Source organism: Raphanus sativus, chromosome 5 (genome assembly GCF_000801105.2).
Source record: "Raphanus sativus cultivar WK10039 chromosome 5, ASM80110v3, whole genome shotgun sequence".
NCBI lineage: Eukaryota > Viridiplantae > Streptophyta > Magnoliopsida > Brassicales > Brassicaceae > Raphanus > Raphanus sativus.
Genome location: NC_079515.1, coordinates 16,137,496 through 16,151,441, shown reverse-complemented (window position 1 = coordinate 16,151,441; position 13,946 = coordinate 16,137,496). Strand labels below are relative to the sequence as shown.

The 13,946-nt window shown below is 34.4% G+C and overlaps 3 protein-coding genes across 5 annotated transcripts; all 3 read right to left on the bottom strand.

The window, feature by feature from the left end:
* Window positions 1-1,118: 1,118 nt before the first annotated feature.
* Window positions 1,119-5,118, bottom strand: LOC108810930 (U-box domain-containing protein 52). Its single transcript, XM_018582997.2, has 8 exons — window positions 4,914-5,118; window positions 4,701-4,822; window positions 4,312-4,627; window positions 3,772-4,229; window positions 3,449-3,550; window positions 2,942-3,370; window positions 1,504-2,262; window positions 1,119-1,418 (listed from the first exon to the last, which is right to left on the bottom strand). The coding sequence occupies exons 1-8, from the start codon at window positions 5,116-5,118 to the stop codon at window positions 1,236-1,238; spliced, it is 2,574 nt and encodes an 857-aa protein (XP_018438499.2). The 3' UTR covers window positions 1,119-1,235.
* Window positions 5,119-8,021: 2,903 nt separating this feature from the next.
* LOC130494886 (zinc finger protein ZAT1-like) lies at window positions 8,022-9,352 on the bottom strand. The gene is made up of 2 exons (XM_056985713.1): window positions 9,344-9,352; window positions 8,022-8,804 (listed from the first exon to the last, which is right to left on the bottom strand). Exons 1-2 carry the CDS (start codon window positions 9,350-9,352, stop codon window positions 8,022-8,024), a joined length of 792 nt encoding a protein of 263 aa, XP_056841693.1.
* Window positions 9,353-9,409: 57 nt separating this feature from the next.
* On the bottom strand, window positions 9,410-12,866 carry LOC130494398 (MADS-box protein AGL71-like). Of its 3 annotated transcripts, none has more exons than XM_057010520.1 (7): window positions 12,595-12,866; window positions 12,178-12,399; window positions 10,873-11,019; window positions 10,680-10,779; window positions 10,434-10,475; window positions 10,297-10,347; window positions 9,410-9,672 (listed from the first exon to the last, which is right to left on the bottom strand). In XM_057010520.1, the coding sequence occupies exons 2-7, from the start codon at window positions 12,357-12,359 to the stop codon at window positions 9,535-9,537; spliced, it is 660 nt and encodes a 219-aa protein (XP_056866500.1). In that variant the 5' UTR covers window positions 12,360-12,399; window positions 12,595-12,866; the 3' UTR covers window positions 9,410-9,534. The 3 variants fall into 3 exon arrangements, with proteins under 3 accessions (XP_056866500.1, XP_056866501.1, XP_056866499.1); XM_057010521.1 differs by having other exon boundaries at window positions 12,178-12,363; XM_057010519.1 differs by having other exon boundaries at window positions 12,178-12,866.
* Window positions 12,867-13,946: the final 1,080 nt, after the last annotated feature.

The following is a 13,946-nucleotide window of genomic DNA, read 5'->3' as shown; positions in this document are numbered from 1 at the left end:
ATAAATGTTTTCTTACACTTTTTCTCTGTCTCAACCAGATATGTTTAATCAGTATCACTATCCTCGCTGTTTTCTATTAGGTTTCCATGTTTGTAGTGAGAAGCTCAGCAACGGACTTACATTTGACTTCTTTATCATCATCATTATGAGAATCTGTTTCGCTTTCAGTATATTTTTCCTTACCTTTTAACAAACGATCAACGGCATTCCAATTCTGAGAATTTTCTGGACTTTGTCCCTTACACATATCTACAAGACATAAACCAACGATCTTCAACAGCAGTCAAAGAACTCTCAGACTCGGTAGAATCTTCCTTGTCGACCAATAAATGGCCTTGGGTACTACTGGACATTCAATGTTGGACAAAATAAAAGGTGCTGGTAATATAAGATAGGATGTTATGGACAATCAAACTTAAAATTTGTCGATTGATAAACACAGTTTTAACTTTGTCATTCATCATGTGCATTTATTATCTTTACCCGTCGTGAACATCTTGTTCTTGACATGATAGTGTAGGTGTGGATTCTGTGGACATTTTGTTCTTGACATGATAGAATTTGTAGTTTAGTAGTGTATATTAATGTTGGTGTTGATGAATAAAGTCCCACATCGGTAGTTGGAGAAATAATTAACTAATATATAAAGGGTTAGGGCCAATCCACTTATTGCCAATTGGTTTTAAGTTGGAAGCCCATAATTAACCTGAATCTAATATGGTATCAGAGCGGTCGATCCTTGTGGATCAAAGTTAAATTAAAAAGAGCCACCCGATGTTGGACCACTCCGTGGATGGTATTCCCACAGTTGTCCACGCATGTGCGTGAGGGGGAGTGTTGATGAATAAAGTCCCACATCGGTAGTTGGAGAAATAATTAACTAATATATAAAAGGTTAGGGCCAATCCACTAATTGCCAATTGGTTTTAAGTTGGAAGCCCATAATTAACCTGAATCTAATAGTTGGCAAAACATAGAATGACAAATCATTTACTTGATTTAATGAAAGGATAAATCAAGAGTTTTTTTCTCGTAGATGTACAAAAATAAAGTTACGCACTTTTATCAAACGAGAGTTTTTGACCCGATAAAAAACAAAACAAAAGACATATCTCTCTTCGTCTCTGTTTGTTGTAACCTGGCATCTCATCACACAAGAGACAAAAGAGGAACAGAAAAACACACGCACACACTCGCAAAAAGATCACCGAACCAGATTGTACTTATCTCTCTTATTATTTTTTATTGGATTTCCACTCCATGATTGCTGAGTAAAGAGTGTAATTAGCCAGAAGGTTCTTGTTAGGCAACGGAAGGTTTGTCACCGGTGACGTATCATTCTCTCTCAGCCACTCCTGTATGGCTTCACGATCGTACGTGTACCCATCTGCAGCTACGCATGGCTCGTTCATCACTCCCTATAATCATTATAAAAAAGACTAGGTTAAAATCATGACTTAACACAAACTTTCTTGTCATGCAAGTAACAAATAATGTTCAAACCTTGAGAAGTGGACAAATGAAGTGGGATGGAGGACCAGAAGGAGATCTCCCGATAAGGTTTTGAGCTTTGTCAACGACTTTCCTAAGTCGCTCCAAAGCTGGTATGATCTGATCCTTAAGATCAGGTCTATCTCTGCGTCTTAGTTCAGTACAGCACAGCCCTAAAGCAGCTAACTCACGAGTCTCACTAATAGGCCACGGTCCAGCTTTCGCATCCAACAATGCCATAAACTCAGCATCGTCTCCAATAGCCTCTTCCACCATATGAGTAAGGGCTATGGCTGGTTTGGCTGTTATCAGCTGAAGAATCACAATCCCTAGTGAATACACATCGGACTTAGGTGAGATGATCCCTGTCCGTTGATACTCAGGGTCGATGTAACAAAGCGTTCCCACGGGACTTGTTTTCTTGAAGACGGTTAGCTTAGAAGAAGCATCGTCTTGGTTAACCATCGTGGAGAGACCAACGTCGCCTAGTTTGCTGACGAAGTTGTGGTCAAGCAAGATGTTACCTGGTTTGAGGTCACGGTGAATGATTGGTCTCGGCTTGGACTTGTGGAGGAAGACTAGCGCTGAAGCGACTTCTAAAGCGATCCTGAATCGTTCGAACCAAGGGATAGCAGGTGTGTCGTTCACTTGCATCAACCTGTCGTCTAAGCTTCCATTGTCCATGTATTCGTAGACAAGGCAGCCTCGTTCGGGACATGCCCCGAGGAGGAGGACAAGGTGAGGATGACGTATCTTGCTCAAGATCTCAAGCTGTCAAAACATAAATACAAAACATTTAGACCCTGATTGGTAAGTTTATGGTAAACTAAAAAAAAAGAAACTGAGTAATAAAGTAAGACAGAAGATTATTTATTAGAGTTGGTCCTGAAATTTTGAGAGGGCAATAAACATTTTAAAATAAAACCTAAAATAATTTTTAATATAGTTTAGGTCGTAAAACTTGTGTATAATTTGTAAAACATATGTATATTACGTGGTTTGTCCGCATGACATAATCTTCTTGTGAACACATATTATTTTATATTTTATTAATTCAAAAATATTATTTATGTTTGTTTTTAAAAATATTAAATTAAAGATCAAGTTATTATCACTTCGCAAATAAAAATATAGATAGAACACTTCGGAATAGATTTCTTTCTATTCAGAGAGATGGTGATAATCGATTGGAGGGAGGGTTGCAGCACTGGTTTTCTATGGGACCAGATTCATGAGTCAAAATTTTCTATAAAAAGCTTGTAATAGGGGTTATTAAGCTTCATTTAGTATAAGGATGCATTGTAAAATGTTCCAAAGGTTTTTTTAATACGAATTTAACATTCATTAAAAAAAAATATAGATTTAACTGTTTAAAATTTGGGAGTCAAAACAAATGTTTTATTGCCATATACCCATGACGGATCTTGCTTAATGTAACTAGAAGACTGACCTCTTGATCAAACTGTTTAGAGAGCTGAGTTTCTCCTGCATGAAGGACCTTGACAGCACCGTTTGTGTGATGCAGATTGCATTTGTAAACTGTTCCATAGGCTCCCATTCCGATCTTGAGATCTTCAGAAAAGTTTGAAGTCGCGGCTGCTATCTCCTCCCATGAGTAGTGTTGGTATTGGATCCCTGGAGATACTAGAGAAGCCTGGAGCTTATCTTTCTCTTTAGAATCACGTTCTGCTTTGATCTCAGCTTCTCTTCTACGTAAAGCTTCTTTCATCATGAGTTCTTTAACCTTCTCTGCCTCCTTCATCGTCTCTTCGTACCTCTGCTTCTCCTTTGAAGCTGTATCTTTGGCTGCTTCTTCCTTTTCTTTCAGCTCCATAAGCTTCTCCGACTCCTCATATTTTCGCTGGTTTAGCTCAGTTAGCTGCAACCAAAACGCATGTAAGAACACAGAAAGTAACATAACAAGAGAAATGCCACGGTCAAAAGTTTGAACTATAACCTTTTGAGAAGCATCAACAGTCTCTGTTTGAGCCATAGCATACATCTCCTGGACATGTTTCAGCTCGGCTCTCAGCTTCTCTATCTCGAAATTCAGATTCACCTAGACAATTAGACATAACTTCAGTTCCAAACATAAATATGTTATGTCTCTCAGCAAAGACAAAGAAAAAACAGAATCAAGATCAAGACAGTTTGATGGCTCTGAGTCAGCAAAATGATATGATGACTCTAGACATGTTGAGATCACAGAAGTTTAAAAGTCCTAACACTGATACATAAATAAAGACTTTGGCTAGTCCACTTATCGTCAATTAATATTACCTGATTAGTATCGGTCATGGAATGGACACTGAGGAGGCCCTCAGACATGTTAGAAGCTTGATTAGAAACAAAAGAATAATTCTCAGGAACCACTGCTCCCCAATCCATATTGGCTATCTCGTGGTTGTTGCTCGATGACGAGCTCATGATCGATCTCCTGTCCTCATGATCTCTCCATTTAGAAGCAAAGCTCATCGCGTGATACGCCTCAGCTCCCATTGGAAACGATGCACTAAAGCTCTCATTGCTAGTGTTACTCTTCTTCTCTTCATTACCATTTCTCGGTACAATCTGCATTGCTCTCCCTGTAGACACTTCCGACTGGTCAGTCTCGCTAGAACTCGTATCCATTTGAACCACCGCGCTGCTGCTCACCTCTAAATGTTTTGCAGCAGCGGGGTGGAAATGAGAGACTCGGGATTGCGCTTCCGAAACAAACGAAAGAAAGTCTTGGTAATCTGTTTCTTAAGAACAAATAAATAACCGTTAAGTTTTTTGGACTTCCAACTTAAAACAATATGATTCAATGTAAAAGTTTACCAGAAGGGACTCTAGGACTAGGACTATCAGTGGAGCCACTCGTGAAGCTGTCTCTCTCTATTCTCTCCAACCTTATCGTTCCGCTAGCGTCCGAGTCCGAAGGACGCACAGATGCTAGTTTCCCCTTTGAGACTACATAGACTGTGCAGAATCTTGGAACGGCAGTTGCAATCATAGAAGACATATCAATCTTTCTTGAGAAGAATCCGCGGAGAGACATTCCTATAACCAGTTTGGTGACTCTGGTTCCAGCAATCTCTTCAGCTATCGCAGCCACAGGATCGTGTGACTCCAGCACCAGAATCTCTACGCTCACCTACGTTACACCATTTGGGTTACTTTCAGATTTTGAGAAAACAGAACAAGAAAGGAAAGTCTTGAGACCAAACCTTTCTCCTTTCGAACATTTTTTTGTAAGGACGGAGCGTCTCGTTTGTGTTCCAATCCACTTCTTGTCTGTAAGCTGATACTACGTCAGCTCTTAGCTCTGATATTGATATCGCATTCCCCACTGAAACCGAATAAGAAAGACTAAAATCTTTTTTTTTTCCCCAAACACATATATCTTTTGCATTCAGAGAATCTTTTTTGTCACAACTTACTTGGGGTAGGGATGTAAGTGACAGGAGGACGAACGTAGATCAATTTGAAATCAGAGAAGCCTTCGGGTATGAACTTCTCAAGAGCCCAAAACGCGACGTATTTGCTCTTCTTCTTTCCATTAATGGCTACAGCTACCGCAGGAGATGGTGGAGGAGGTATAGATAAGTGTTCGCTTAATGATCTTGTTGGTTTGTTACCTTCCATTGTCGCTTTCAGACAAAAGTCAACCCGGAACTTACCTTTTAGTTTATGTTCTAGCAGAGAACAATGAGGAGGAAGAAGAACAAGACCCCTAAGTATTTTTGATCATATATATGACATTTTCTTTAGACGAAAAAATAGCCACAAGCAAACACGTTGTCGCCGCTCGACCTTTGTTTATCGTTAACTCACTAATTAATTAATTTTCTTCATGCGTTGAAATAATAACACATACTTTTCTCCGTTTTGTTTCTATAAAATATCGTTAATATTCGTCGTAAAAGGATCTACGTAGGTATATCCCCCAGGTTGAAGTATTGTTTTAGTCTTTAGATAAACAAAAGTCAAACCAAACAAAGGCTTGAGATTGTTATTAAAGAAATAAACATTATGTATCAAACCATTTAGTTACATCGAGATAAAATTTAGAAAATAGTTTTTCAAATAATGAGATTAAAGACTACACTTTTGTTACCATTTAAAGTTTAGAATCCATAAACTTCGATTGTTTGTGAGCATGATTTACGGCCATAGGATTTTAAATACTTTAGTTTGAGTCTAGGGATTAGATATTGAGATCAAGATTGAAAGTATAGGATAACATTATAAGGTTTAGTTGCCTACATGACATTCTCGTCCGTTTTGTCACGTCTTTTCTTGCGTACTATACTTTATCACGCTTTATTAATGAAAATTGCAAACAACCAGAGATGTAGTCTTATAGAATCGTAGAGGATATACCGAGGAATTCCTTTGACTTTGTTGCTCGTGTTCTTACAAAAAAGTTTTAACTTTAATAACTACAGAAAGTCAACTATGTTCATATGTTATGTAGTTTACTGGAAAAAAGAAAACAAATCCTTTAGTCTCTCTGTCTGATCAATTCAGACAAATCCGAAGAAAGCTAAATCGGCCAGTGGGGAACATATTTATGTTTAAAGAAACAATATTACCGAATAATAATCCAAACGTGGGCACAATCCATGTTCATGGGTCTCTGTTGTGTCATGAGCAAATCGCTTTGGAGCCACGGTCATTGGAATTGTCTCGACCAATGAGAAAGCGGCTTAAGCCAAAGAAGATAGATGCCACCATGTTGTTATGTACAAGAACGATGATTCTGTTTCACAGGTCAACGATATTACATTGGGCAAAGGAGTTGATGTTGTCTAGGATTCTGTAAAAAAAAGACACATAGAAGGTTATATGTTATTAGAGCCGTCCAGAACACTTATGTACTTCTATATTGGGGTTTTTTTTTTTCAGTTATGAAATTTTATTGGGTTTTGTTGAGTTTGGAACCGACTTAATATACTTTTTAGGCTTAGAAAACACACACTTTTAGTAAATAAGGAAGTTATTCTAAAAGAAAAAAAAATATATCCAATTTTAAGGTTGTATAAATACGGATCTAAGATATAAAATTATTTATTCACATATTCGATATATGAATCCTAAAACAAATATTTAATTTAGTTGTATTTTCTCTTTGGACCAGAAACAATAGCCGGTTGTTTAATCTCTCCATGCAATTGTTGAAATTCGAATGTGGCACATTTATCTTTTCTTTTCATAAACCTTATAGCTGATCCGGTCGGTCCTGAGAATAACGCACTTAGTTTTACAAAGTAGATTAGTCTGACAATATACCACACTGCTTGACTCAAATTTGAAATATCTTCTAACTAATGTCACGAGCTTGATCTATCATCTATTACAGTCCAGCTTGTAAACCAATTGAACCAAAATCTAATCTCATATTAACCAAATAATGATAATTTAGTTTTCAAAGGAAATCTAACCTATGACTAATATGGATTCACATCAAACTTCAAGAGATTGTCGTTAAGCTACCATTAGTTGGTTAAAGTTATCAGCTCCAGCTAGTGTTCTTACATTATGCGTAATCAATTCGTGTCTATTCACAGCATTTTCTCTTTGGATCTCGAGACACAGTTCGAGACACAGTTCCTTTATCCATTATCGGCCCGTTTGCATTTGCAAAAGAAAAAAAACGTTTTTCTCAAACACTTACCATGTGAACTAGCTCCAACTTCGGGATAAAGACTCACATTAGCATCAAAATTTCAATATATAAAGAAACAATCAAGCCACGACTCCATGTAAAGATATTTCCATTGAACTTATAGTCTTACATACTTGTATCACTATTTATTTTTCTTATGTTATTTTTTTACTTTAGTATTGGTATTTTAATAAATTATACATTTAACTGGATTAATTGAATATCTTTGACTTCACTTAGTCAAAGGAAAACATAATTTCTGATTAATTTATAAATTGACACGCATATAAATATATTAAATATACTATAATTTTCTGAATATAATAATATGTACCATTAATGTGTTTTAGTCTTGTTGTTTGACTAAAACAATATTAGGAATTATAAATAGTCTTTTTGGTAAAATTATGAATAGTCTTAAATTAGGCATTAAACAAAGTCTTGCCTATTATGACAAATAAATTAAAAACTTTCCAAAAAAATTTTTTATTCATATATTTTTAGGTGAATTTCTATATACCATATAGAACCACTACATCTACACCAATTTTTGTATTTTGCAATTTTGTGTTGAAAATAAATTTGAAAGAAAAGTATATTCTGAATAAGCAATTTTATGAAAAACACATAAACTTTAACCAAACTTTTATTATTATGCAAAAACAAACTTAAAGGTACGAAAAATCAAAACAAAACACAAACTTAAATCAAACTCTTATTTATAAAACAAAGAAAACAAACTAAAAAGGGAATTCAGCAACATAAACATAAAGAGCATAATTCATTTTTGTTCATCCATATCAATTAATCACCCAAATTCCATGCACAATTCATATGTTCACTCGGTTGAAGTCGACTAACCAAGAATAACCGAACTTATTTAGAAGAAATGACACTTTGTGTGACCACCAAGTGCTTGACCAGATTCAAATGCTCTGCCACAGAATCCACATATGTAACGTCGGTCTTGATCATTCTTGTCGCAAACCTTCAACCGTTTGCACTTATTGCTCGCTCGATGACCACCTAATGCCTGACACGAACCTAAAACTTTTCCACATATATCACATGTAAATGTTTTCTTACACTTTTTCTCTCTCGCAACCAAATATGTTTCACCATCAGCATCACTATCCACACCTTCATCGCTGTCTTCGGTTATGGTTTCCATGTTTTGAGCGAGAAGCTCAGCAACAGACTTATATTTGACGTCTTTATTATCATCATCATCATCATCATCATCAGAATCTAAATCTGTTTCATGATATTCTTCTTTACCGTTTGGAGCTGCCAAGAAACGATCAATAGCATTCCAGTTCTGAGAATTTTCTGGCCTCTGTCCCTTGGACATTGCTACGAGAACTAAACCAGCCTCTTCAACAGCCTCCTCCGCGATGGTCTTTCTCTTGCCATTTATTTCCTGTCCACCTTCTTGTCTCTTTCGATCTGGTTCCCCAACTTTGCTGGTGTGGTTAGATCTAATCAAAACCGTTTCATGAGGTTTAAAGTTTGCTCCTACTTTGTTGGATGTCTCTAGCGATGGAAGGGTCGACCCACTCGCTGATCCTGCGTTTGGTGCAGAACGTTTCAGAGTATGAGACATCATGTGCCCTCTTAGAGCACTCCCATTTGAAAATGACCTCTTGCATACTTGACAGTTTTTCTATCCCTGACAATTGAATACCTCATTATGATGAAAAAGAAACAAGGAATAAAAAAAGCTAGAGATTTTTTTTCTTGGTGATAATGGTTTTGATTGCTTTTGCTGCGGGAAATGTTTGTTTGAATATGTTATTAGATGATTTGGTGTCAGTGTGATGTATATATAGCTTCGAAATCTGAAGAAAACATAAATGCGTACAAATATTATTATTCAAAAGGAGTTAACCACTTAACATAAGTGTTTAGTGCACTATGCTCTTAACAATTAATTACTAACTGCGTACAAATAGTATTATTCAAAAGGAGTTAACTACTTAACATAAGTGTTTAGTGCACTATGCTCTTAACAATTAATTAGTAACTGCTTATTTAAGTCTATTGATGGTAAATAATTAACTGTAGCTTTATAAATTATTAATCACATTGTGTCATTAACTCCATCTCCGCCAAAACCTTTTATATAAGATATTTGGCGTGAGAGATGAATAGCCCAAACTAGAAACATGAAATAAAAGCAGTAGTTAGCCATATAAAAAATGCCATTAACATCATAAAAGAAGAAAAATGAAATCACCTCGACAGAGAAGAGAAAGAAAACAATTATTTAGTAGATAACAATCTTATATACATCACTTTATTCTTAGTTTTACGCAAATAGAGAATCGAGTATATACTTGAAAAATATGAAAACAAGAACCTGTTAATTAAAATACAAAGAAATCATTTCACATTTAGACTCTGCTTCTAGGCAATCCGATGAACAAATCAGTTTCGACATTGGATATGTGCATGTTTTCACTGGCAGAGGAAGATGCATTCTTCTCACTCTCTAGGTTCCTCGACTGCATCCACAAGGGCTTTTCTTCAAACTGAAATGATAACAATTTAGTTTCCTAAACAAAAGAAACTCAATAATTAGAGAAAAACAAACAAAAGTTCATGAAATGCTAGTTTTTTACAGACGATTTTCATATTTCCTCAAGTTAGATTTCAGTCAAAAGCACTATTAATCCACCACAAGATTTTCATGAGAGTTAAGTCATGGATGTCAAAAGTTAATCCACCATAATGTCTAGCTGGATGATGTTTTTGTTCTTTAAAGAATAAAGAGACAAAGCGCTAACTGATTCTGTTATTTAACATCAAAAAATTATTATATTATTGAATTAGAGATGATCTTGATAACTAGATCGAAATATAACCGTTAACCAAAAAAAAAAAAATTTATGGAACGTTCTAAATAACCTTAGCTAATGAATCCGTCATTGTATTTTCTGCTCGAGGTAGATAAATAAATCATGAAAACTTCGCTTCAGAGTTGCCAACATATATATATATATATATATATATAATATATATATATATTATACATATGTACTAGTTAGATATATTGATAGCAAAGACTAAGTTCAAGATTAAATAAGTGTAGGGTGTGCATGAATGAATACATGCAAATACATCCTTGTATTGTATATGTATGCATGTGCGCATACCATTTCGTGCAGCCTAGTTCTCTCGTTCAACAGCTCTCTTTTTCCTGCAATCTAATGAAATCAAACCAAAAGAATCACAATGAAGATTATATATTATATGCCCTAAAGAACCAACTAAAGCAATAAATTAAAATTACCTCTGCTTTTAGTTTCCGCACCTCTTCCTCATTTAACGTAGCCTGCCAAAATCGTAGAATCCGGAATAAGCATTTGCACATTCTTGCTTGATAGCTAATCATTTAGACTCAGAAGTCTCATAGAACATGTGTAATCAGAAAAATCCTCTAGAAGACCCTAATTATAAGACCATTATTGCTAAACATATTTGATAAACACGTAAAGATTTCAAAATCAAGTACTATGTATTCATTAATTAAGTTTACCTTCCTTGATCTAACAATAGTAAGGCTTTTCTCAATTTGAATAGTTATCTCTTTGAGCTCCTCCAAAGAACAAGAATCTAAATCTTGCCCCATCAGCCTCCTAAGATGCATATTATCTCCTTCATGAGCGTTTATATACAGTCATATATTGCACTATATGTATACAATAGATATAGAAATATCAGAAACTAACCGGCAATGACGTTGAAGAAGTTCAATCGAGTTCACCATAATCGTGATTTCATTCTTGAGATCCTGCACCTGCTGCTCTTTTTGGAATCTCTCTGCATGAAAATATTCCCTTCTATGTATCTCACATCGTTCCATCATCTTCTTCATGCTGAAATCATTTTCAAGATCACTTCATCAATCATCATTGTACTATTTCTAAGGATACAATTATTATTTCCCGAAAATGTTATCATGACCAACAAGAACATTCACACATATGCAAAATTCATGGACTGTATGTTTATCTTTCCGAGCCTAGATTAGATACATGTTGTCGACAGGCTTGGCCTATCTCAGGAATAGTATACTTAAAAAAACTATGAATCATTTTCGAAGGGTGAATAATACACATTGCAAGGTTTTCGATATGTCCTTCCACCTACTAAAGGAGAAGAGCTAGATAGCTGAACATATAGAAATCAATGTGTTAGTAATATATACCTTTTAATTTGTGTAACTTGGTTTCCTATCTTTACAAACTCAATGGCAAAAGCATTACTATAAAGCTAGGATGCGCACGCCTTTCCATTACGTACCAACGATTTGCTTTAAATGGTCAAACTTGGTATACTCGAAATTGTGAATGAAACATGAACTCTTGTTTCAAAAGTTTTGGTTGGTTAATTATCTAAACCCACTATTCGCTAACAAAATAATGGGAAGAGATGATTTGTACAAAAAAAGAGAGAAAATTTGTACAGTTCACCAAGTGACTATCAATATATGGTTTCACATGATTATGACGTCGAAGATATCAACACATTTAAGAGTCATGGAAACTATCGAGGGCTAGAGTTTGAGACCCTAGCAAAATCCACAAAATCTTCTCTCAAACATCATGGAGGATTTTTAAATTGGTCGGATTGTACTCTAACAGTATGGCATGAACACCAGGATGTTTCAATATAATTATAAACATGTCAAGTGGTTTCAGCATGAGTTTCAAGGCATACTAGGTTCAAAGTTCAAGAAAACTTGGTCCTAAATTGATTTCTCGTGCTTGAAGAAGAACTGTGATTAGGTTTGAATTCATTTAAATATAAACTTCGTGGTACTAGTGAGTAAATAAATGATAAACAAAAACTGTAAGAAGGCATGATTTGTCGAGAAGTTAATCTCAGCAGCTGCAATTAGCTAGAGATCTATTGTGCGATACATAAATAAATAAATCAATAGATTCATCTATATAGACTAAAGAGTAGACTGTAAATATGTATAAATGCCGTATTAATTGGATTAAAAGTTATAGAAATGTTAGGTTACTTACTCGGAGCTACCGTATTCGTATAGTTTGCCTTTCTGAGAAAAGACAACGGCTGCAACTTGAGCATCGCATAGAACTGAAAGCTCGTGAGCCTTCTTAAGGAGACCTTTCCTACGCTTGGAGAAGGTTACTTGCCTGCTCGTTAGGTTTTCGATTCTCTTGATCTCGATCTTCCCTCTCACCATCTTCCTGCCATGATTTTTGAATCTGTATGAAACCCTAAATCTGAACAATTTTATAGGATAAAAATTTAGTTTCTTTAGAGAAAAAAGAAACGAATTCACTTGGATACAAATCAAAACCAAGAAATTGGGTCTATATAACAAGTGAGAGATCTAAAGACAAGATCAGATGTCCACACAAAAGTCAAAGTGATAACTTCCCTAGGAAAATAATGAAAAATCGAGGAAAAAAAGATACCAAACAAAACCCCTTTTCTAAATCTGTCAAGATTCGCTTCAAAGACCTCGAGAATCAGAAAGCAACCAAGAAAATCTGTGATATAAATAAAAAGGAACTTTCAGAAGAAAAAGAGATGAAATGAACAGAACAATAAGATCGATGATAACTAGAGACAGATGAATTGAGTCATATCCCTTTGATGATTTAGTCTTTCTTTGCTCAAACTTTCTTTATGCATTTTTCAAAAAAAAAAACTTTATTTATGCAGAGAGGCACAAACCCTAAGTTTAGTCTTGCTTTTGCTCTCTGATTTAGTTACTCTCAGGATATAAAAATATAAAAATGCTATTTTGCTGATGTTACTTTCGATTATAACTAGATTTTGACCCGCGCTTTCAAAGCGCGGAATTTGTTTCTCTTTTATATTTCATTTAAAAGAGATAAAATTTTGCTTAGTTATAAGATTATATGTTTTAATATTTGATAAGCTAATATATTTACAATTGTGTGTCTATTTTTTCTTTGACAACATTGTGTGCCTATTTTTTATGTTTGCAAAATATTTCTACTTGTATAAATAATTTTAAAAAGTCTATATGTTTATTGTATTAAATGTTTGAATTTACTTTTAACAATTATATTTAAAAATATAATACAAAATATATTTTTCATTACATATTTTAATATTTGTTGAAACTAAAAATGAAATTGTGAATCTAATATTCATATTTTACTTAACTTTTAATTAAAAACAAAGAAATATAGTGGGCGATATGGATTATATTTTTTTTCAACCAAAAAAACAATCACTAAAAACTTTTGAATGTTTATCTGGCTCTCAAATAATTGGATAAAATCTATTTTCTCCTGATTAGTTCAAAAACTATAGTTGGTGGCTTGTACTCTTTTAATAGTTACAGATGTAGTGTAGTTAATGGTTTACTACTGCACAAGTTATACATCTTCTTATAGCTATGGAAGTTATGAAATTTATTAAGTTTTCAAAGATATTATAAAAACATAGTTACCATAAGAGTAGTATATATGTTATGTCGAACATATTGTTTGGGTAACGATTTTGTTATTCCAAAAAAATAGGATAATACATACTATTAGATCCACATTTCTAATATGTGCATGAGCTAATAAAGAAGTTCCATACGAACTTATAAAATGGACAGTGTAAAGGTAGAAAACTAAAATCTTTAATATATGTCATTATTTCATGATATATTATCATTAGTAGAATTGAACTAATATATAGTGTATATTCACGGAAATAATGTTTCTAAAAAATTAAAGTTAATTTAATTTAAAGAATGAGAGGAACACTCATTAATTTCATTTTTAACTTTCTTTTTAAAATTTTG